Source organism: Phaethon aethereus (assembly GCF_964289735.1).
Source record: "Phaethon aethereus genome assembly, chromosome: 17".
Lineage (NCBI taxonomy): Eukaryota > Metazoa > Chordata > Aves > Phaethontiformes > Phaethontidae > Phaethon > Phaethon aethereus.
The window spans coordinates 1473797-1494739 of record NC_138593.1 but is presented as its reverse complement, the minus strand read 5'-3'; the positions used below and the strand labels follow the sequence as shown (position 1 = coordinate 1494739).

Sequence of the window (20943 nt, the reverse complement as noted above, 5' to 3'; positions counted from 1 at the left end):
CCGTTTCTTTGGAAGTTCGGGATCCCTGCACTCAGCTCCGGCCGCGGGGCAAGTCACGCACTGAACAAGTTTAAGTTTTGCTTCCCCCTGACTCTCAGGAGAAGGGACGTCGCCGAGGTCGCCCCGCTGCCACCTCCCCGGGGCCCCGCTCGGCGGCACACCGCCAGCCTTCGCCCTCCTCCCGCCTTCTAGCTCCGAGACCGGGAGACGTCTTTAAGTAAACCTGCCTCCCGCCGAGGCTGAGGACTCCCAGGCCGACTCTACCCAGAGCGCGGTGCCCGTCCGCAGGCCGTTCCCCGCGTCCGGCCCTCAGCGCGTCCCCGGGGCACAGGACTGACCGCCCCGAGCGGGCAGCGGGGCCAGACGGCGCCGACAGCCGAGCTCCCGAGGTGACCCGTACGCCTTAAAACTACAACTACCTTAAACTGAAGAGAGGGTTGAGCGCACCATCGCTCGGTATGAGAACGGGTCCTTCACAAAAAGGCCGATACGGACAAAACCGCTGAAAACGCCTCCAAACCCAGCAAAAGCGGCTCCCCGCCGAGGAGGGGCCGCTACCAAGCGGTGACACCCCCGGCGGAGCCCCGCGCTTCCCGCCCCCCACGGCCCCTCACGGCCGCCACCTGCCCGCGCCCCCTCGGCGCCTGAGGGCGGGGAAGCGCCGCTGCCCGGTCTGAGGAGAGGGGGATGGGCTCGCCCGGGCGCTGGGGTGCCTTCGCCGCGGCCCCGGCCGCCACCGGTGCCTACCCTGGGCGCTGCAGTCGGCGCAAACCTCGCTGCTCCTCAGGCGCTTCGACATGGTGCGCGGCGGCGGCGGCGGCGGGACCGGGCGCTTCCTGCCGCGCTAACGGGTCCCCGCCGCCAGCCCCCGCCAGGCGGCCGAGCCGAGGCGGCCAGCGCGCAGGCGCACGGCAACGCCGCCCGCTCCGCCGCCAGCGCTATTCACCAAGCTGCGTGCGCTAGCGCCGGCTGCGTTCCGCAGGGGAGCGAGGCCCCAGACCGCCATGTTCGCTCCTGGCAAAAGGGCAGTAGTAAGCCTGGGCGAGGTTTTGGCCGCGGCGCCGTCGGCCACGTTTGTCCCTGGCAGACACCTTGCTTCAGGCTGCACTCTGCTTCACAGAAGCTTCTGCGGGGAAGCATAGAGGCCTCCCGTTAGCAGCTACGCGGGCCTGCTCGCTGTCCCCTCCCAACTAGGAGACGGGGGGAGAAAACGAGCCTCGAGACCAGGAGCTGCGAGAAACAAGGTGTTCGGAAGCCTAAGCCCGGCAGACTGGCGGAAGAGACTACTCGCCATCAAGCCCTGCCCTTACCCACCATGGCGGCGGCAGGGCGGGCGCTTCTTCCCCGCTCCATGGCACAGCGGGCGGGCGAAACCAACACTTGGTGGAGGTGAGGGGGGGAGCAGCCAGCCCTGAACGCCGCGCCAGGCCGTACGCCGCGCTGCCGCCTCCCCCCCCGCGCGGAGGGCGATGGGGCAGCTTGCGGGCGGGACGCTCCATCTGCCTGCCTGCGAGGGGGGCAGGGTGAGCGGGGAGCAGCAACTTCCTTTTTCTGTGGGCTTGCCGGTGGCGGCCGGCTGAGGGGAATCGAGGGGGAGCCCCCCCCGCACCGGCCGCGCTGTGGTCCGTCCCGGCCGCTGCCCTGGAGCGACCAGAAGGAGGGACGCAGGGCCGGGGGTGAGGGGCTGGGGGGCCCAGGAGCAGGGGAGACCCTCAGGGGTGGGGTGCCGAGCGGAGCGGGAGGCCCCCTAGGGGTGTGAGCCTGGCTGTGGGTGGGTGGGCGGCCTCAGGAGCAGGGGACTCCCAGAAGTGGGGGGCACCGGGAGCAGAGGAGGCCCTCTGCAGTGGGGGGCCGAGGGGCGCGTCCTGGAGCAGGAGGGCCCCAGGAGTGGGATTTTGCATGGGGTACCCCTTGGAGCAGGGTGAAGAGTTCGCAGGGGATTGCGGCCCAGTGTGCCCCCCAGCACCTGGGGTAGGTGGGTACCAGGAGAGAGGGGAAGGTCAAGGCTTGAGTAATCTGGGGTCTCCAAAATAGAGGGGGGAACAGTGAGGGTAGGCACCCTGCTTCCCCCGCTCCTGCAGGTGTGTGGCATGATGAGTTCCCCTGGCAGGGCCAGCAGCGCCTTTCCCCTGCACGTCCTGGTCTGGAATAATGACTACAGGCGTCTGGACGAGGAGCTGCAGGACAAGGTAACTGTGACGCCCGGGCGGTAGAGGGGCCACTGTGGCACTGGTGGCCCCAAAAGAGCTTGTGCCGTGGTACAAGGGGGTTTGGTGCCCCTTGCTTACTGCATTTCTAGGGAGAAGTAACCTTAACGGTACTGCCAGGTCTGTTTGCTGGTCTTGTGGGATTGCTGCGCTTCTCTTTCTTTACCTATTTATTTGTGGTTGCGGGAGTGATGTAAGAAGGCGTAGGAATATACTTTTTGTTATGTAAGATATTAAACGTTGACTTCTTGTTTGTAAAAGCTGTGCTCAGAGCATTTGAGTGCAGGTTGCAGAACAGCTCTATGGAAAATATTTGAACTTGTTGAAATAGATCAGGAATAGCAGATATGATGGATGTTAGGTTTTTTGTGTGTGCCAGAAAAACAATAAATACTGCTTATCTTAATGGGAAGTCAACATGCAGCAAAGGTGGCTGCTGCTGCCGAAGATGAAACCAGCCTCTAGCTTGCTGAGGACTAGCTGTTCTTACGGCTTCGTTGCTGTCCAAGACTGTGGGAGCAGCAATTTTATACTGGCTGTGATGTTTTCAGCATCTCTGGTAAAAAAATGGATCATTGTTTCATGCTGTAGAGTAGAAAAATACAAAGCCGTTCCCTCTCTGGGATAGCTAAGCGAGAAATGGTAATGATGTAAGGAAACGGTTGGAAAAGCTGCAGTGGAGCTTGAGCAGTAAACATCTGTCTTGCCGAGACGCTCTGTAAAAGCTCTGATATTTGCTAGTGTGGGGTATAGTTTGCAGAAGCAGAGCATATTAATTACATTATACCTGACACCACAAGTATATGAGCCAAAGATCAGCTGTGCCACCTCCTGACTAGTGATTATCATCTGCAATTCTAACGGTATACCACAATTTACTAATGCTTGCTTAGAGCATGTTCCTGTCCTATTTTTAGGAGAATCTTTGGAATGCAGTTTTTTATCTAATTCGTGTGATCTTATCCCTTAACAAAATCTTTAACCTTACTGGCACATTGCTTCTGTGTGTTTATTTCTGTTCCAATAGTGTTCTCACCTGTGAAGGTTTGCCACTAAATAAGGAGCATTCTGCTTCTTATTAGTCTGAGACTGCAGCTCACGCCTGTGAAGTGCTGCTTCCTACCTCAGATGCTTTATACTGTAAGGAAATGAGCAACGTGTGGAGGTGGAATATGTCTGTCTCTTACTTCCTTTATCTGCTTTTAAATAACTTATTTTTTGAAGTATTCCAAAGATACATTTCCTCCTGCTTCCTTGGGATAAGCTTATTGCTGTTGGAGGGGTGCGTGAGGGAACCAAAAGACACTTGCCAGCTGCACTTGGTACAGCAAATGATGGGTGAACATGTGGTTACCGGTTAGCAGCAGCAAAAACGATTGGGAGGGACGCCTTCGAGTCCTTTACCTGTCAGTGCTGTAGGAAGTGGGGAAGCAAATTAATCACTGTTCCACCACAAAAGTGAAAAGAGAATGCTTTGAAATGAAGCTTTCCCTACTCTGTGTGTGATCTTTCCAACTTAATGCTGTCAGATAACCATGTTAACTTGCATAATAACTTTCCTTTCTTATTCTGCTATTGACTTTCCCCTTTTCCTTTAGTTATAGATGCTCTTCTGTTTCAAATCTCTAAGCTAATAGTGAAAAATATGTAAGGTATGAGTATGTTGTGCTTGCATGTTTTGGATATTTATGCCTGTGTAGTAGTTTGGTTTTTTTTTTAGTGACTTGTACAAAATGCACTCACTCTTCATTGTGCTGTGTGTGTCAGTCAAATGGATGCTTTGTAAAATACCATTTGCTTCTATACTTTCAAAAAGCGCTATACAAAATTGATGTTGTATGCCCTGTTACTTCTGTTTTTTCCTCCTTCCCGCCCGCCCCGTTACGTTGTATAATGTTAAACCCTCTATTGGTCTCTCGCGCTGTTGACTGTCCATCGTGCAGTGCACACAGACTAGAACTCCTGTCTTCTCCTGAAAGACACCCATTCTGAAGGGAGACAGGAGGGGAAATAATTACAGGAGAAGAAATGAAAAGCATCAACAAGAACTCAGTTGTCTTACAGTGATATCAGTTCTTACCCTGTTGGTTTTATAGGCCCTGTTCTGCTTCTCTTTTTATTTCAGTGGGGAAGTAAGACTGCACTGTACGGAGTGCAGAAGGGCAGTACAGTACAGTAGTGTTTGAAAACCGAGTCGGCTGTGCATCACAGACCGATACGTGTGAATACCTAGGGAATATTGACTCCTGGATTACTACTGAGGAGCTTTGTTTATATAAACTCCTCTCAGTGTGCTCTGATTAGTTGCATTTGACAGGACAGCTTCAGCATTATTTGTCTCTCGGATACTCAACAGGATGTTGATCAACGTGATCCACGAGGCCGGACCTTGTTGCACCTTGCTGTTTCCTTGGGTTATATAGAATCTGCCAAAGTCCTCCTTCAACACAAAGCAGACGTAACTAAAGAGAACGCACAGGGATGGACAGGTAAAGATAACTTGTAAAACAGAAGTTGTGCGTCAGTACTTTTTAGTTGCAGATGTTGTATTTTGACTGCTTTTACATTGTGTATTTTGCTCAGAAAGCAAACTGAAAATAGCTTGTGTCTGGATTTCTTTCAGTTTTACATGAGGCTGTCAGTACAGGAGATCCAGAGATGGTACAAATGATTCTGCAGCATCGGGACTACCAGCAGACCTCTATGACACTTGGAGGAGTTCCTGAATTACTCCAAAAGATTAATGAGGTAATTACTTAGTTTAAACCTCTTGCTTCACACCGTAATTCCCATTCAAGTAGTTCAGGTAAGTAAGCTGAAATCAGATGAGCAGTCATGTTATCCATTTCAACTTGCATATTCCATACCCCTATGGGAGATAGAGACTTTTTCCTTGACTTTACTTTGACATTCTTAGTCACAAACTCCAACGTTGGAGGCTGAATCTTGATGGTGTTACTGCTCCTATAGTAAAATAAGGAAGAACAGTTTGTTGGAAAGCAGCAGTAGTAGGCCAATGTCTTTTATGTTTGTTAGTTTCCATTTCATTTTTGTAAACCTTCATTTTCATGTCTCGAGTTCTGTTTTTTTTTCGTTTTCCTTTATCTAAAATGTTCACAAGAAATGCTGTACTGAATGTCAAATTAAAACTTATTTCATGAAGTGTTCATAAAGTGCATTCCTTTTCCAGACTCCAGACTTTTATGTGGAAATGAAATGGGAGTTCACTAGCTGGGGTAAGAATCCTGGTCATTGTTACCTCCTTTTAACTGTAGACAAAGGGACTTGCTTATGTACAGATGTCACAAAAGATATGCAGAGAAATTTCTGCTCCCCAGAATACTTACCTTTTCACCTCTCAGAAGAGCCTCTTATATTTTTGTTGCACTATTATTCTTTGTTTCCTGTTTATCTGGTTGGTGTGTTGGGTTTTTTGGTTGTGTTTTTTTTCCTAATGGAGACTTTAGCCATTGTTAGAATCACTGAAGACTTTTCTTGGGGTTTTGTTTACCTATCTCTGGCTATCGACGATTAAGACAGTGATAACATATCTCATATATAGATGCACAGACTACTTATGAATTACCTGCTTTTCTTTTAAAAGAGTGAACGCTAAGCCTTACAGTTGATATAATTTGCCAAATGGCAAACTATTAGACTGCTAGGAGATTGGTTTTATGCCATTTCTCATCTTTCAGTCTGAACGAGTCTTTTCCTTTTCATGTTCATCTAAAAATTAAAGTTGGTGGGTTTTGTCCGTAAGCTGATTGTTCCTAAAGCTAAAGAGGATGACTATCTTGCCTCCTCTGGAATAATGATCATAGTACTGAGCAATCCTGTATCGGGGCTATAGCTTCTGCTGGAGTTCAGACTTCCTGTGCTTTTAGTCTCCTGAATATTTTCTGTTTACGCTTTTCTCATTTTCTTTTATAGTCCCACTGGTTTCTAGGGTTTGTCCAAGTGATGTCTGCCGCATCTGGAAAAGTGGTGCCAAGCTGCGTGTTGATATCACTTTGCTGGGCTTTGAAAATATGAGCTGGGAGAGAGGAAGGCGTAGTTTAATTTTCAAGGGAGAAGGTAAATATTTTAGCATGTTTGCACCATTGATCACCAAATACTGTATCAGCCACAATGAGAAACCCCGATTTTGTTCAAAAAGACCTGTTAAGGCTGAGTGCTGAATTTTAAAAGTTTTATATTTGTATTCCATGAGTGTCTAGTAGAGATACTGTTTTGTGGTGTAACTTAATGGCTTAATTTCTTTGCTGTGAGTAAATCTGAGGTCAAAATGTGGTAATAGGGCTAAAATTTTACTTCAGTCTCTGACTTACTTTTCCCCCTTCTGTTCTCCTGCCTCCCTTCCCCCTGCCCCCTAAAAAAAAAAATTCTAGATACAGCTCCAAATTTGATCTTAGCTGAGAGCAAAATACAGTGAATTAGCATCTACCCTGATTCGAGATACAGTATCTTCTCAGTTTTTCTTTCTGGAATAATGTTGCTAAGTTTTTAGATTGAGATGTACCATTTCCAACAGATACTGGAGGTTGGGCAGAACTAATTGAGATAAATCATGACGATAAATTTGTTACAACGGAGCGTTTTGAGATTTCCCAACACATGAAACGTTTGACACTGGGATCTATGACACCAAAAAGAAAAGACGTAGAAAGACGCCTTACATCTCCAATTATTAATACGTGCCTTGATACAAAAAATATTGCTTTTGAGAGGTAAGATACAAAGTTTCTCCTAACAAATGAACACTTTAAGATTATGGATGGTCATACTTGCAATAAAGCTTTAAAGACAACCTCTTAAAAGCCCTGGTAATAAAAACTTCTAAGGCTAGGTCTGAAATTACTTTAAACTTTACATACCATTAGGTAAAGAAATCTGGGTTGGTCAACTTGCTGCTATTGCTTGGCAAAAGTTTCCAGTTCAAAGAACTGACTAGCAGAAAGATTCCAGTTTATCATATTAGTGAGATCAATGTTAATGTCTCATTACACGTTTGCATTTCACCCAAATCCATAAGTATAGCGTTGAAACTAATGGGCCAGCACTTGCATCTGGTAGCTAAGTCAGTCAAGTCTCCTATTAATACTTTAAATAAAAATAGGTGTATCGTGCCTGTGGAAAGACGCATATTTGTCTTCCTCGTTTACTACGTGAGTTCATCCAGGTATCTGTCAGCTTAGTTCAAACAACCCTTCTTACAAAGCTCCTTTTGGAGCAGTAAAAATGCCCCAAGATCATGCTGTAAACAAGCATTTTCAAAGTGAAATGTATAATTCCAGCATCTTTCTCCTGAATATTTTGTACCCTTTCAAAGCTACCCAGAATCAGTCCCTGTGATGTTAGTGGCTGCAGCATCTACACTTCCAGAAACTAAGATTTCCTAGACAGAAGTATTCCTACTATCCAGTTCCCCAAATTGCAATGACAGGTTACTTTTGAAATTAAAATGTGTGTTAAAAGCTGCCATGTCCAGGCTGTCGAAAAAATAATTTGGTAAGTTTTTAGGCTGTCATCCTCCTTTGTGGCTCAGGTATCCACATCTCAGTCTAAAATCTGTGAGCCTTTGTGAGGCTTTGGCCGTGGACTGAATAAGAACAGAAACAGCACGACTTCCTCAGCCCTCTTGGCGTGTGTGTGAGGACTGATTGACTTGGGCTTTTGTCTGGGGTTAAAAATCAAATAACCTATCAAATATTTAAAAACAATTTTAGAAAACTGGGCTGGGGATTGTGTACAAATGCAACTGTAATAGACGCTTGTGATTTTCACTTCTTGTCAGAACCACATCTGGATTCTGGGTATGGAGGACAGAAAAAGCAGAAGGTGTAAATGGTTATGAAGCAAAGGTAAAGCCTGTTCTATATAATTAAGAGGTCTTATAGCGAACTGAAGTGTGATTCTGTTTTGCCTTTATTTCCTGAATATTTTGGCTTCTAAACTTCCCATCGAGAGCTTTATTGTGTTGCCAGCAGAACTGGGCAGGAGTGAGGAACTTCAAGGCTGCCAAGCTTGTGGGAGGGATGGTGCCTGTACGGAGGAATGTCAGTAGGGGCCTTAGTGGAGAGGGAGGATCAAAGCATTTCAGGAGAAGAGGGACAAAAGATACAGCATAACTGCTAGAACTGCCTTCCATCCAAAAACTAGAATTGAACTAATTCTTGAATGTTGCTTAAAAGACGAGGAACCCTCTGGTGAAGTGCCTTGAGCCCTCTCTAGTAGCAGTATTGCAAGGCAATAACAACCTCCCGCTGCCATGAGTTGCATCACGAGTTCAAGTAATAAAAGACTGCTGGTAAATTAAAGACCCTGACCATGCTCATGAGTCATGCAGTTGCTTAGATTTGTTCCGTGTGACACTGCTTTTGTCTTCCATTTCACTTTAGTGAAATATTTTTGAAGATGGCTTTACAGCCTTACTGGTTTAGGTACTTAAGTTAATAATCACAAGAGTTAACTTCCCCGATTCGTAAGTCTGTGTTTATTCTGGGTTTTGGAATTTGTGCAATAAACCAAATGTTTTGTAATTTCATTTGACAGAAGGGTAAGTGTGGAAAGTTATTCAGCATTTATATGAAGATTTTTCTCATAAGACTGCAGGACTATTCAGTTGGACGTTGGGGTTCATTAGTGTTCCTGCAGAATTAAACTATCACCAAGTTTCATTTGGAAGGTCTTATGAGTGACCTGTTTAGAAACAGTATTACCTGACTTTCCTTCCCTGTTCTGTCTTAAAATCTTTGCCCAGGTGGGGATTCTTTCCAGCAAGCTTGGAAATTCTTGTCTAGTTTTGAGGCTGGTTTAGTTAGTTACACAAGCGTATTTAAAAGCGTGAATGTGCTTTCCAGGAACTTGGTTGAGAGGCTGACTTCTGTTGCCGTCGAAGTCGGTGACCAACCTCCTTTGCTATTCTTTCGGCACAGGGTGCTTGCAAGATTAATGCTGTCTGGAGATACTCTGGTGTATGTTTTGCAGGGTTTTCTTATTTCATCAACTTGCCCAGCAGGTGGCATGGAGTTTCAGCCTTATCATAGGTCTGTCTAGAATATATTATATAGGATTTCATTATACCAAAGCGAATAGAAGAAAATAGAAAAAGAAGTGCAGCATTTCCTGTTCATCACCAGTATGTTAAAGATTAAGATCTTTGTCAATGACAGGCAGATACATGCTGCTTTATTCTGTCTTTAGATTTGTATACATGGTGTTTTACTAGAGAGAACTCTCTTACCCTGTGACACTTTTTGGTTTTTTCCTTGTACCTTTTTTATTTTTTTAAAGGTATACATTGCAAACAATGTGAATGTGGTTACAAAAATCCGAACAGAACATTTAACAGAAGAGGAGAAGAAAAGATATAAAGGTAGTTTTCCTGTAGGGTAACTGGAAATAGAACCTTTTGGCGCTCTGATACCTTCTCTGTGTGACTGCAGAAGAACTGGCCAGATAGACAGAGGAAATAACTGTTCTTGCTGACCTTGCCCTGCTTTAGTTTCACATGTTGGGTGCCTGAGGTAGCTCATTACTTGACTCCTAGCTTACAAATGAATCAGTATTTATCCTAGCTGTATTTAGAGAAAACAGCAGCCATTTAAAACTGTTGAAGGTTTATTGAGAGTTTTAAAAGGCTGCATGTTTTTTCCTGCTCTGGGAATATATTCATGCCTTTGCTTCACTTTGGCCATGATTACAAGATTCATGTAGGTTTTTTGTTTGCTTGGACTTTTTGTTTTGTTCTGGTCCACTGCTTGCTGGTATTTGAAACAGAGTAAGGAGTGACCACCCAGTAGCCTTGTATGGAAACACTGCCCTTCATTGGCCTGCCTAGGAGGAGAGGCACTGTGAATAATAAAGCTATCTGCTAATGATAGAAACTACTGAAAATCTTTGTCTCTGTTCTGTGTATTGTACCCATTTTATACTGTCACCTTTAGGTCCTGGGCTTGCCATGTAAAGCTTAGGGGAAATGTGAACGGCTTACTTCACTTTGGATTAGAAGCCTTGCTTGTTAGCCTGGTGTGTATGTAAATTTTACTGCGAATTAACAATAATAGCTATTTTTGGGTTTTCCCTTTTGTTATCTGAAGCTGACAGGAACCCCCTGGAATCATTTCTGGGTACAGTGGAGCATGAGTATGGTGCTCAGGTGAGTGTCTTTAACATTGAAACAGGTCACTGCAGTGCAGGGATCTGTGCTGATAGGAATTATAGGTGTGTGCCTCTTGTTTCCTTAGTTTGACAGCAATTTTGATAACGAGGTCTAAATTTTCACTGAGAATGTTTTTGTTTGTTTTAAGCCCTCAAATGTTCTGTATGAATAGCAGGTACCTCCTTCTGAACACTCTTATGAAAAAGAGATAGAATCCGTTAGCACAGCAAGAGCCGGGGTGTGAGCAGTGGCAGTAAATCTGAGCAAGCACAGATCTTAGAGTCAACCCACCAGTAATCTGGGAAGACATGTCCACAGACCGGCAGGAGCTTCAGGTGGGAGATAGTGCTAGCATGGTGATCGTTGGACAAAGATATGAGAGGGTGAAGTGACATGTTAGCACACTGCTCTTCAGCAGCTTGAAGGAAAGCCATGTATCCTGTGTTGATAATGATTTCAATATGGCTTTAGAAACTCCCTTGCATCTGTACATGCTTAAGTAGATAATAGATTTGCCAACTGCTGGCTCTGTATCAGGACAGCATTGCAGATCTTTCGTAGACCTAGAGATTTTTTTCTTTAAAATACCCCATCAAAGTTTTGTCTTTAATAAAGGATTTGGGGCCTAGAAATGCTGTAGCTTGTGCGCGCGTCACTGGTCAGTTTCTAGCTTTGAAGTATTTGAAGATTTTCCTGTCTCTAAAATGCTTGGAGATTTTTAACCTCAATAGAAAGCATCCTAAACGCATGCACTTGTATTTATGGCTTTGTGTCACTGGTGTCTAAAATAGAGAAAGAGTTACTTCACAAGAGGTAACTGAAAAGTTTCTTATAGTAGACACTGTCTATTTGTTCTGTACTTTTGTGTTGGGTTCTTTTCCCCTCTCTTCCCTTGTAGAGTACAACCAAGACAACAGAGTATGCTGCAAGTAACAATCCTACTGCTATTACTCTGGAGGAATACTTTGACCCAGAATTTGATTTGAAAGGTAGAGACATAGGAAGACCGAAAGAAGTCACCATTCGAACGCAGAAGTGAGAAATAAAATTTTAACTATTTCTAGTTTGTCTCTGCCCAATTATCTAATCTCTGGAAACCCCTTTTACTAACAGGTGTGGTTTTCCCCCAGCTTTCAAAATTAATCAAAAGAGAGATCTTGAAGTATTCAGCTATAGTCTAATTCTTCTTCCACTAAGTCAAAGAAAACATTTGGACTAGGGCTGTAACTTTTTAGGAACCTCCTGTGCTTTGCCTTCAGCCTGACCAGGAATGTGGTTTGGTTTCTCAGAGCGGTAACTGCTCTGACTTTTTGAAATGTATGAAGCAGGTGACAATGCTATGTATCTTGCTTTGCATCTGTTCCTAAACTGTAAACTTAGCATGTTTTTATGCAACTTTCTCTTTAAGATTTAAAGCAACCTTGTGGATGAGTGAAGAGTTTCCCTTGTCTCTTATGGAACAAGTCACTCCAATCATAGATCTGATGGCCAGAACTAGTGCTCATTTTGCCAGACTTAGGGATTTCATCACTCTGGAATTTCCACCAGGTTTTCCTGTCAAAATTGGTAATATTTAGCAATTTTTATTTCCATTCTTTCTATTGATTTTGCAGCATATTTTTACAAGAACCATGTTAGTTTTTTACTAGCCATCCTCACTGATATCTAGAACTGAGAACCCAGACATACGTTGTCTTGTACATCTGGGGTCATGGAGTCCAAATCCTAAATGACCCGTAGAGAAGTATAGTTTTAAAGACAGTATCGTTTCAGTAAGAATGAGCTGTTGCTAGCCCTTTCCTCTTAGCTTCAGTGCCTTAGATTTGGCAAATCTTATTATAAAACAAGAGATTTGGAGAGAGAGAATGACTAAGGGCAACTTCTTGGTGAAGTGAGTTACTATATACGTTGTCATTTTGGGATGCTGCTTCTGGAATATATTCGATAAACATGTAAGGGTTTGATGAGGCTGTAAGTGTGGAAGTGAATGAGAGAGTTCTCTTTTTGATTGAAGTCTTGTACTCTTTCTTATAGAAATTCCCTTATTTCATGTGCTGAATGCCCGAATTACATTTGAAAATGTCAATGGCTGCAGGACAGCTGACAAAACGTCATCACAAACGGTTGGAGGTGCACAGTGTGATTCAGGTAAGGAGTGGAAAGATGCAGCGATCGCATCTTTTTACATTTGTGTCAGTGGAATGAACAGGAGAGAGGGATGAGTTAACTGCAGAGAATGAAACCTTCACAGGTGAGAAGAAGCTGCAATGCGTAACAGCTGATCTGGAGTGTGTGATACTGATCATGCCCCCCATTCTGCCCCTTCCATGCCTGCCAGACTGACTAAACTGAGCTCTAGCAAGCTTTCCCAAGTATTTTGAGGTCTAAATTCTGCTGCAAGCTATTGCTATGGGAAGTGGAATACAAAATTGCTGTAAGTGACAGCTCAGTCTGCATGCTCTTTCAGAAGAGAGTGGGTTACGTTTGAGTAGGGCGCCCATGACTGTATATCCAGTGATACTCTGTCCTATGAGCTGTTGCAGACCTACTCATTAAGAATAACCTCAGAAGAGCCACCGCACTGTTTATCTTCTGCAACTGTGGTTTTTTTTTTTTCCCATCTGTTTTTGTCAGAGTTCAGCCACCTTAGCGCTCTGCTGCACACCAGTTTTATTTGTGTAACGTGCCAGCTTCCTAAAGAAAGTCTCTGCATTCTGTCTTGCTGCTGTGCTTGTTTGCCACAGAAGTCTTTCAAAGCCTGTTCGTATTTTTAGCAAGGTGGTTTATGTGAATTTTTGGAATTAACTTAATCATGCATAAGCATTAATCGGAATTTTCTAAGTTACAACTTGTAAAAATATACTATGCCGTGTTTGTAACTCTATTTGCCTTCTGTAGGTGCTAATTTCGAGGTTGACCAGTCAGTGTTTGAGATTCCCAAATCTTACCATGTCCAAGATGATGGTAGGAACATACACGTGCAGGATGAAGATAACGAAATCATGCAGTTTGCTATTCAGCAGAGTTTGTTGGAATCTGGTGGAAATAAAGTAAGTGTGCTGTAATCTGTGCAGTGGAGGTCTGACAGGTTTGACAAGGGCAGTGCAGCGATAGCTGCATCTCTAAATTAAACGCATGTGTGGAAAGTGTCATGTAGGACCTATTTTTCTACAAACCTCAGAAGAGAAAAAATACAGTAATGTATTTCAAAGACGACATACGAGTGATTTAAGTTACCTTTCAGTGAGTTGCGCTGCAGATCTCTTAACTGCTGTGGAATTGTCTGTCTTTCCCCATTTCTAGGAAGTGGGAGTGCATTCCAATGGAGCAGTTGCATATTCACAGGACTTCAATATACAGTATCAGAGGTAACTTAATTTTTTTTTTCCACATCAAGCCATGCAGTGACAGAGCAAAAATACTTCCAAGAGCAGCATGAAGCAATTTTGCAAATTTTCTTTTTATATGTTCATAGCAGATGCAAAGAACTCAAAGTCTCTTTCCTTGTGCTTCTTCTAACTTTTACTTTTCCCAGAACCAGGGACTCCAAACAGGGCCTGCCTGGCTTATACAGTATAGCTCTTTAGATCAGCTGTGGGACTGGTTTACTCACGTAACGGATTTATTACCCAACAAATAAATACAGTCCTTCTGTTCTGCTCTTAAGCTGTGAATTTGGGCCCTCTGCATTGAATGTTTGTTTATTAGATGCTGCACGCTCCAGGGTGGCTCTTCTAGCAGCATATATTTAACGGACCCTTGAGAATATGCTCTGTGGGGTCTTCCTGCAGTTAAGTGCAAAGAAGTTTTTGTGCACACAAAGAACTGCGTCCTCTTGGTTCTTTTGTACGTGGAAAATGGTACCTTTAAACTAGGTGAGAATGCTTTTAGAAACCCATTGAAAATGTAGCTGTTAGTATGTATGAAAAATTCTGAGGAACCTTCAAAGAATAGGTTTTACCTTGGGAATTTTATGGATGCTGGAACAACTGCTCTCTTATCCTGAAAACTGCTTTCCGCCCTCTAGGGAGAGATTTTCAGGCTTGCCATTAGAAAACACTTGCTAGGAAGGATCATTGCAGGAAACACAAAATAGGCTCTGTGTCTTACTTCTTGGAATTCTTCTTTTTCTTCTTCAGAGCACTGCAGGAGAGCTATCTAACAAGCTCAGGTAACTCACACTGCAGCACCCCTAGTGAACCTTCCAGTTTTGAAAAAGACTTACAGCTTGCCATGGAGTTGTCTGTCCGAGAGCAGGAGGAACGGGAGAAGCAACGTCGTGAAGAGGAAGATGCAGAGCTTCAGCAAGTTTTACAGCTTTCTCTTCTGGAAAAATAATTCCATAGTGATCTCCTGAGATAAGGATGACCAAATCTGCATAAAACTGAAGGCTTTCAGAGCTATCAGTCTGAAGACCACTCCTGGATTGCTTAAGTAAACATTTCACCTGCCGCCTTAGTTGGCACCATCAGCTACAAAAAGCTGATTTATTTTTGTTTGAGGGATTTTCAGATCACGGGACTTTGCATCTGTCTCCCCAACCGTGCAGTCTTAACTTTGAATGAAAGTTGTTATCTAAACTTATTTATTGAAGAGCAGATGGAAATTTTGCTTAGCATCAGGACATAGGATTGCAGTAAAGCTTGAAAACCTGATTTATGGGGAGTTCAGGAGAGAAACTTCATTACTTACCAAAGAAACACTCATGTTTGGTCATTTCTGAATAACTCAAAGCCATTGTCTGTTTCTTCCATTTGTTACGTGGAAGAGTTATCTATATGCCCCTACATGCATACGGTAGTTCTTCGTGCTGACAGTGTACCATGCTGACAGATGTTTTCTGTTAGTTTTGTTTGTATGTGACTATCTCTTTAGTTACTGAGATTTTTATCATGTGCTCCTGCTTCAGAGGGATAATTTTATACTTGAACAGCTAAACCAAGCTCAAGATTAAACTAGTGCTTTCTGACAAAGGACAAAACAAGTAGCCAGTAAAATTTTAGATCCTAAAATGGGACCATCTGCCTAGTAAAGTAGCAGTTTCTGCGGTGATTCAAAACCAGCTAGCTCCCATAGTCAGAGGGCAGCAAGAAAATATGCGGTAGATACAGGTGCTTCTTGCGATAACTTGGTGTGCGTGCATGAGTGCATGCCTGTGTGTGGGTGCTAAATTCAAATAGAAAAAAAAATCAGGTGAAATTTTAATGTATACTTATTGGAAGATAAGTTTTAATTCTGTCATCTGAAAGGGAAATGTGTGTCGCTTTTTAAAATTCTCATCCTTCATGTGAATACATATATTTTTTTATGTGAGTATTTTTATTGATTTTAAAACAAGCCAATAGGACTACACTCATAAAAATGGTATTGTAACAATTAACTAGTATGTTTTAACCAGCTTTCCTCAGGTCTTTCATCATACAATATATTTGTAGCTATTTTATCTGCACTTCTGTCAGTGTTTACAGTACTTACACTGTGACTCTCAAGTGCACTCCACAAGTACACAATGTACATCCACAGGAAAGCCTTATAGTAGTTAAATATGAGCAATATTCCTCGGTTCAGGCTGGCAGAAGCGTGAAGAACCTATGGTACATACGGTCTGACCTTGCTACCTAATCCTGCACTTGTTTCTTGGGCAAAACAGGGTGGTTCTGTGTAACCAACTATTAACCAGTATAAAATTGCTCTGAAACAGACTTGATCATAACCAGTGAGATGGTTGGTAACTTGGAACCCTATTTTAAACCAATAATCCATTGTTTTACGTAGCGAATGATACCAATTCCTTCAGTATACACTAGAACCGGTATATCTGCACCATTTTTGTTTCATGATACAGCTTGCATCCCTAAATAGCTTACTTGGTGTTTGCAGGAATGTGGAGACTTTTCTTGCACAATGGCAGTGGTCTATTGGAATTGCATCTTTCTTTGAAAAGGGGATTACTGTGACTGTCACAGTTGGAAGAAAAGGGAATAAGCCTTGCATTGAGGTCTTGACAAAGTTGTGAGGTAGGAGATGAAACTGTGGGTTTTTTTCCTCCAGCAGAAATAAAGAGTGCTGTTGCCTTTATAAAACCATCTGCCTGACACTGCTTTTTTTTCTCTTAAGCACTTCAAAGGGGTAGGGGGGAATATCTCTTTTTCAGGCTGACTTGTTCTCAGGTTTCTATATTGTAAAGAATATTGAGCAATTTCAGTTCAAGTTTTGTTACGGTCCTGCTTCTTAGTCTGGGCCTGTAAAAAAAAATTGTGGTGGGTTTCTTTTCTTTCTGTGACATTTGCATCGTTCCATCTAAATGAGAAGGCCCTGCTTCCCTGAAACAGGTGCTGCTTTTCTTAAATCCTAGCTTACATCTCACACTGTATGGGTAAGAAGTATCCTCTGATCCTCTCTCTGTGCTGGAAGGAAAAACAAAGATACTGCACAATGTCACACTACCCACACAGACACGAGGTTTTTTCCTAACATGGTAACTGGAGTCTTTTTTTTAAATGGTTCAATCTACCTTTTTGCACATTAAAGATGATATTATCATCTATGAAACTATCAAAGAGGGTTTGGTTTTAGTCTGAGACAGACCCATAATCCCTGGAAACATTTTTCTGACATTTTCAGCCAACATTTGCCTCTCCCTGCTTTGAAAAGGGATCAGTACAATACAATCTGAAGGCGACAGGCATGGGGTGGCAGGACTTCAGTGCTCTTCATTAGTTTCTGTATGTACCTTTTTGTGAGTAACGGAGATAAGAGCAGCTCAGCAGCGGGTTGCACGATGTGTTTAATATTAATGCTGAGACTGCTATAACAAAGCTGAGTCCAACTTCTCTTTCCAAGGAAGCTTGAGGCTTACGTAGGAACACAGCAGCTCAGTTACAAATAGCTGTGGTCTGTTCTAAAACTGGAACCAGCTTTTCAAATTCTGTAAATTGATGCTATTTCCACAGTGTCAGTGCTGTTTGTTCCAGAAAGTGAGACAAAGTATGTACATTTTTGTGCTCTTGGACTGTTGTTTCAATGTACAACAATTCATGATGTGCTTAATTTGGAAGTCCTTACGGTGCTTTGGCTGACTGTTTCAAAGTAGAGTCTTCATGACGGAGTCAACTGAACTTCAGCTGTTCATGCCTGCTGGGAACTGCACCATGCTTGCAGGATAGGCTTTCATTTTCAGTTTACTGTTAACAGTTTCTTGCTAACAAACATATGTGAAAGCGGGGACCTCACCCTCCTGTTCCCTTGCCGCTGAAAAGAGGGCAAGAACTGTAAGATTATGAGAGGTGGGAAATGGGACTGCCTCATCCCTTCACACAGCTACAGCCGAGTTAATAACAAACAGAACGTGTATGAATAAATAAAGGAGTACTGGACGGTTTACTTAGCTTTTTATTTGTACAAAGGGACATAGCAGGGAGCAAAGAACGAATGCAAACAAGAACGCTGCCGCAGGGAACCCAGAGCTGTAGCTGCAAGCTACACTGTCCACCCCGCCATGAACAGCACACGGCTACACGCCAACTTCTGCACCAGATGAAGGAGCGAGCAAAGTCAGTGATACAGGACCCGGTGATCAAAAAAAGGAAAGGAACAGTGTTACCTTGCTTCCTCACTCACGTTTCGCTTCAGTTAGTAACTACATCTGTCCCAGGCCAGCCTCCTACTGTTATCTTACTAAGAAAGCAGCAGCAAAGAAAATCCCCTGTTGCAATGAGAGTGGTCAGTGTCCTTTAAAACAAACAACCCAAAACACGTCCAGTGCAGTGCAAGGTTTTTTTTTTTAAAGAACAGGTCAACACAATTGTTCCAGAAGTTGAAGTTTTAAAACACTAAATAAATTACTATCCAAAACAACCCTATGTTAAATAACAAAGTAATACTTAAAAAGCAAAATCCAGTTACTACTTACAGCAGTGCAAAAGAAAGTAGCAGCATTCATATGCAAGTGTGATTGATTTCAGTGTAAACACTTGAAGTTATTACTGAAGATGCCTAGAACGGGTCTGTCCAGAGCTTAAACACGAAGTACTTCCAGGGAGCCCGACCCAGCAGTCTCGAGCATCTGCCTGGCTTACCAACTCCTGGAGGCTTCTATTTCCAGGAGGCCAGTAGCCAGCTGGGGAGCACAGATCCACTGGCAAGGAGACGAGCATGCAGCACAGGCTAGAAATGCTCGCTCGCGGGCCGGTTCGTAGCAGGTTCGGCACGGCTCTTTTGGTGCAAGGCTGCTCACGGGTATTTAGCCAAGGGTTAAAGCAAGTAACGCCAGGAATGACCCGCCTGTCCCTGCTACACCAGGATCTGCTCGTGCTTCTGTACGTCTGCGCAGAGCTAAGCGCGTACCGGACCCGCGCAGCCACAGCTGCCGTAGGTCACTGAGCTTTTGCCTTTGGACTCTGTGCTATGAAACCTCAAGACTCGTCATTCAAGCAAGGAACTGAATTCATCGAAAAGCAAAACTAGATGTGGTGTAATCGAGGGCCCGGGCCCGCTCAGCAGACAGCGATGCTGACAGCCTGGCCGGGCTCTCGGGCCAACCCAGCGGCTCGGTTCCGTGGGCGCTGATCGGAACGGGCGTTGCGGCCGGTCGCGCTCCCCACGGCCCTGGGCGCCGCGCGAACCAGGGATGTGACGCAATGCTCTCGAGAGCATCAGCCTCGCCGAAACGCTGCATTTCGGGAGGAAGGCGCGTTGCTGCAGGCCCTGCTCGAACCCAGGCAGGGCGGCTGCGGAAGCGCTTCCGGCAGGCCCAGGGCTCGGCTTGCCGAGGCCCGGGTGTGACTTCCAGCACCCGGCCATGCCGGCGTTGAAAGCGACGTCACGACGGAGCCACACGACGCCGTGCGGGTGAAGAGCCGCGCTCGCCGCGGCGGGACGGTGGGGGCCGGGCGGGAGAACCGGGCGGGACCGGCAGCGCTTCCCCGCCACAGGCCCGCTCCGCTACCGCCGCCGGACGGGCTTGTAGACGCAGACGGCCATGAGGATGATGGTGAGCAGCAGGGCGCTGAGGATGCTGCCCAGCAGCACTGCGGGAGGACGGCAGGTTAGGATTTGCACGGGCGCACACGCACCCCTCCCCCCCAGCCCCCCCCCCCCCCCGCAAGGCATTCCCCAATATTCGCTTTTCAAAAAAATAAATTAAAAAATAAACAACGGAAACCGAGCAGAAGGGTGCCCGACGCTGCCGATCTGTAACCGGCCCCTTACCCAGGTTCTGCTTCTGCAGCACGGCGTAGGGCCGGCTGCGCTCCGCCGGGCCCGGGGCCAGCAGGGCCAGCGCCGCCAGCGCCCAGCCCCGCACCGCCGCCAGCGCCATGGCCGCCCCCGCCGACCGCCCGGCCGCTGCCCCTGTGCGCCGGCCCGGCCCTTCCCCTTCCCCTTCCCCTTCCCCTTCCTGCCGCCCCGCCCCGGGCCGCGCCCGCTCCGCCGCCAGCGACGCCGCGGAGCCACCGGGGAGCGGGAGGGGGGCGGGCCGCCCGCGGGGGAGACCGGGGGGGCCCGCTCGGGCGTCCCCGCACCCCCCAGCCCCGTGTGCTCAGCCCCGTGTGCCCCCCAGCCCCGTGTGCCCCCCAGCCGCCTGTGCCCCCCAACCCTGTGTGCCCCCCCACCCTCTGTGCCCCCCAACCCTGTGTGCCCCCCAGCCCCATGTGCTCAGCCCCGTGTGCCCCCCAACCCTGTGTGGCCCTCAACCCTGTGTGCCCCCCAGCCCCACCCCCCGCTCTGGGCTGCGCTTCCCTGTTCTGTCCCCCCACCCTGAAGGGCAGCGGGGATGGCGAGGGGTCACCGTGGCAGACCAGCACCCGGCCAAGATGCCAGCAGGCAGCGAGTGGCCGCTTTGCCTCCGCCGAGGTGGACGTGGGCGCTGGGAGGTGTTTAATGGGCCCAGTAACTGCTGAGAAATGGCGAGGCCGCACTGGAAGTGGTGGGATGTTACTGGGAAGCCGCGACAGCCAGCAGGTGGCTGATTCATGCCAGCGCCAGGGCGGCTTCACTCTGATCCCGATACGTGTTTTTGAAACAAGCTATATTAAGGTCTTTTCTTTGTCAAATGCCAGAGGCCACCGCTTCTCTTGCAGCTGGTCCTCCTGGCTCAGCAGAGCTGCCGCGTCGCAGGGGCCGAGCCGGGACGGGGCGGCAGCGGGGTCCAACCTGCCCTGCTGCAGCTGCGTAGCGACCCGAAGGGCCACGCAATTTCTCTTTGCAAGAGAACAAGGTATTTGTGTGTCAGGACAGGGATGGCCTCCCCCAGCCCAGCGCTTCGTGATCCAGCACAGCGAGCTCCGGCTCCTTTCCCCCATCTGATCTCCTAACAATTGATATCAGCTTTTATTTTCGACGTCAGTCACGGCACGGCTAAAGGCATGCACTGCTCACGCCAAGCAGGTTTGCACAGCAAGCTTGCGAGCGTCTCTAAGCAAGGCGTGTGGATGGCTTGTACCGTCGGACAGCCATCCCTCTGCAGCGGCGCTCACGGCTGTGCCTCCGTCTTCGCCGGGAGTCAGGGTTCACCTCCAAACCGGAGGAGTTTGGCCCTCGGCTTCCAGCCTGGCAGGACTCAGCGGTGGGTCC

General features: G+C 46.4%; 2 protein-coding genes across 3 annotated transcripts in view; one reads left to right on the top strand and one right to left on the bottom strand.

The window, feature by feature from the left end:
* GIT2 (GIT ArfGAP 2) overlaps positions 1-799 on the bottom strand; it is a gene marked incomplete at both ends in the record, with an annotated part of 31062 nt that extends 30263 nt beyond the window's left edge. For both annotated transcript variants that reach the window (XM_082007933.1, XM_082007934.1), the window contains one exon: positions 748-799. In XM_082007933.1, coding sequence (XP_081864059.1) covers positions 748-799 — 52 coding nt within the window. The remainder of the gene's footprint in view (positions 1-747) is intronic.
* Positions 800-1544: 745 nt separating this feature from the next.
* ANKRD13A (ankyrin repeat domain 13A) lies at positions 1545-14709 on the top strand (the record flags this gene model as incomplete). Its single annotated transcript, XM_082007598.1, has 16 exons — positions 1545-1571; positions 2082-2189; positions 4564-4696; positions 4831-4955; positions 5398-5443; positions 6141-6284; positions 6742-6937; positions 8005-8071; positions 9504-9585; positions 10310-10368; positions 11270-11406; positions 11780-11937; positions 12406-12519; positions 13270-13421; positions 13675-13739; positions 14511-14709. The coding sequence occupies exons 2-16, from the start codon at positions 2091-2093 to the stop codon at positions 14707-14709; spliced, it is 1776 nt and encodes a 591-aa protein (XP_081863724.1). The 5' UTR covers positions 1545-1571; positions 2082-2090.
* Positions 14710-20943: the final 6234 nt, after the last annotated feature.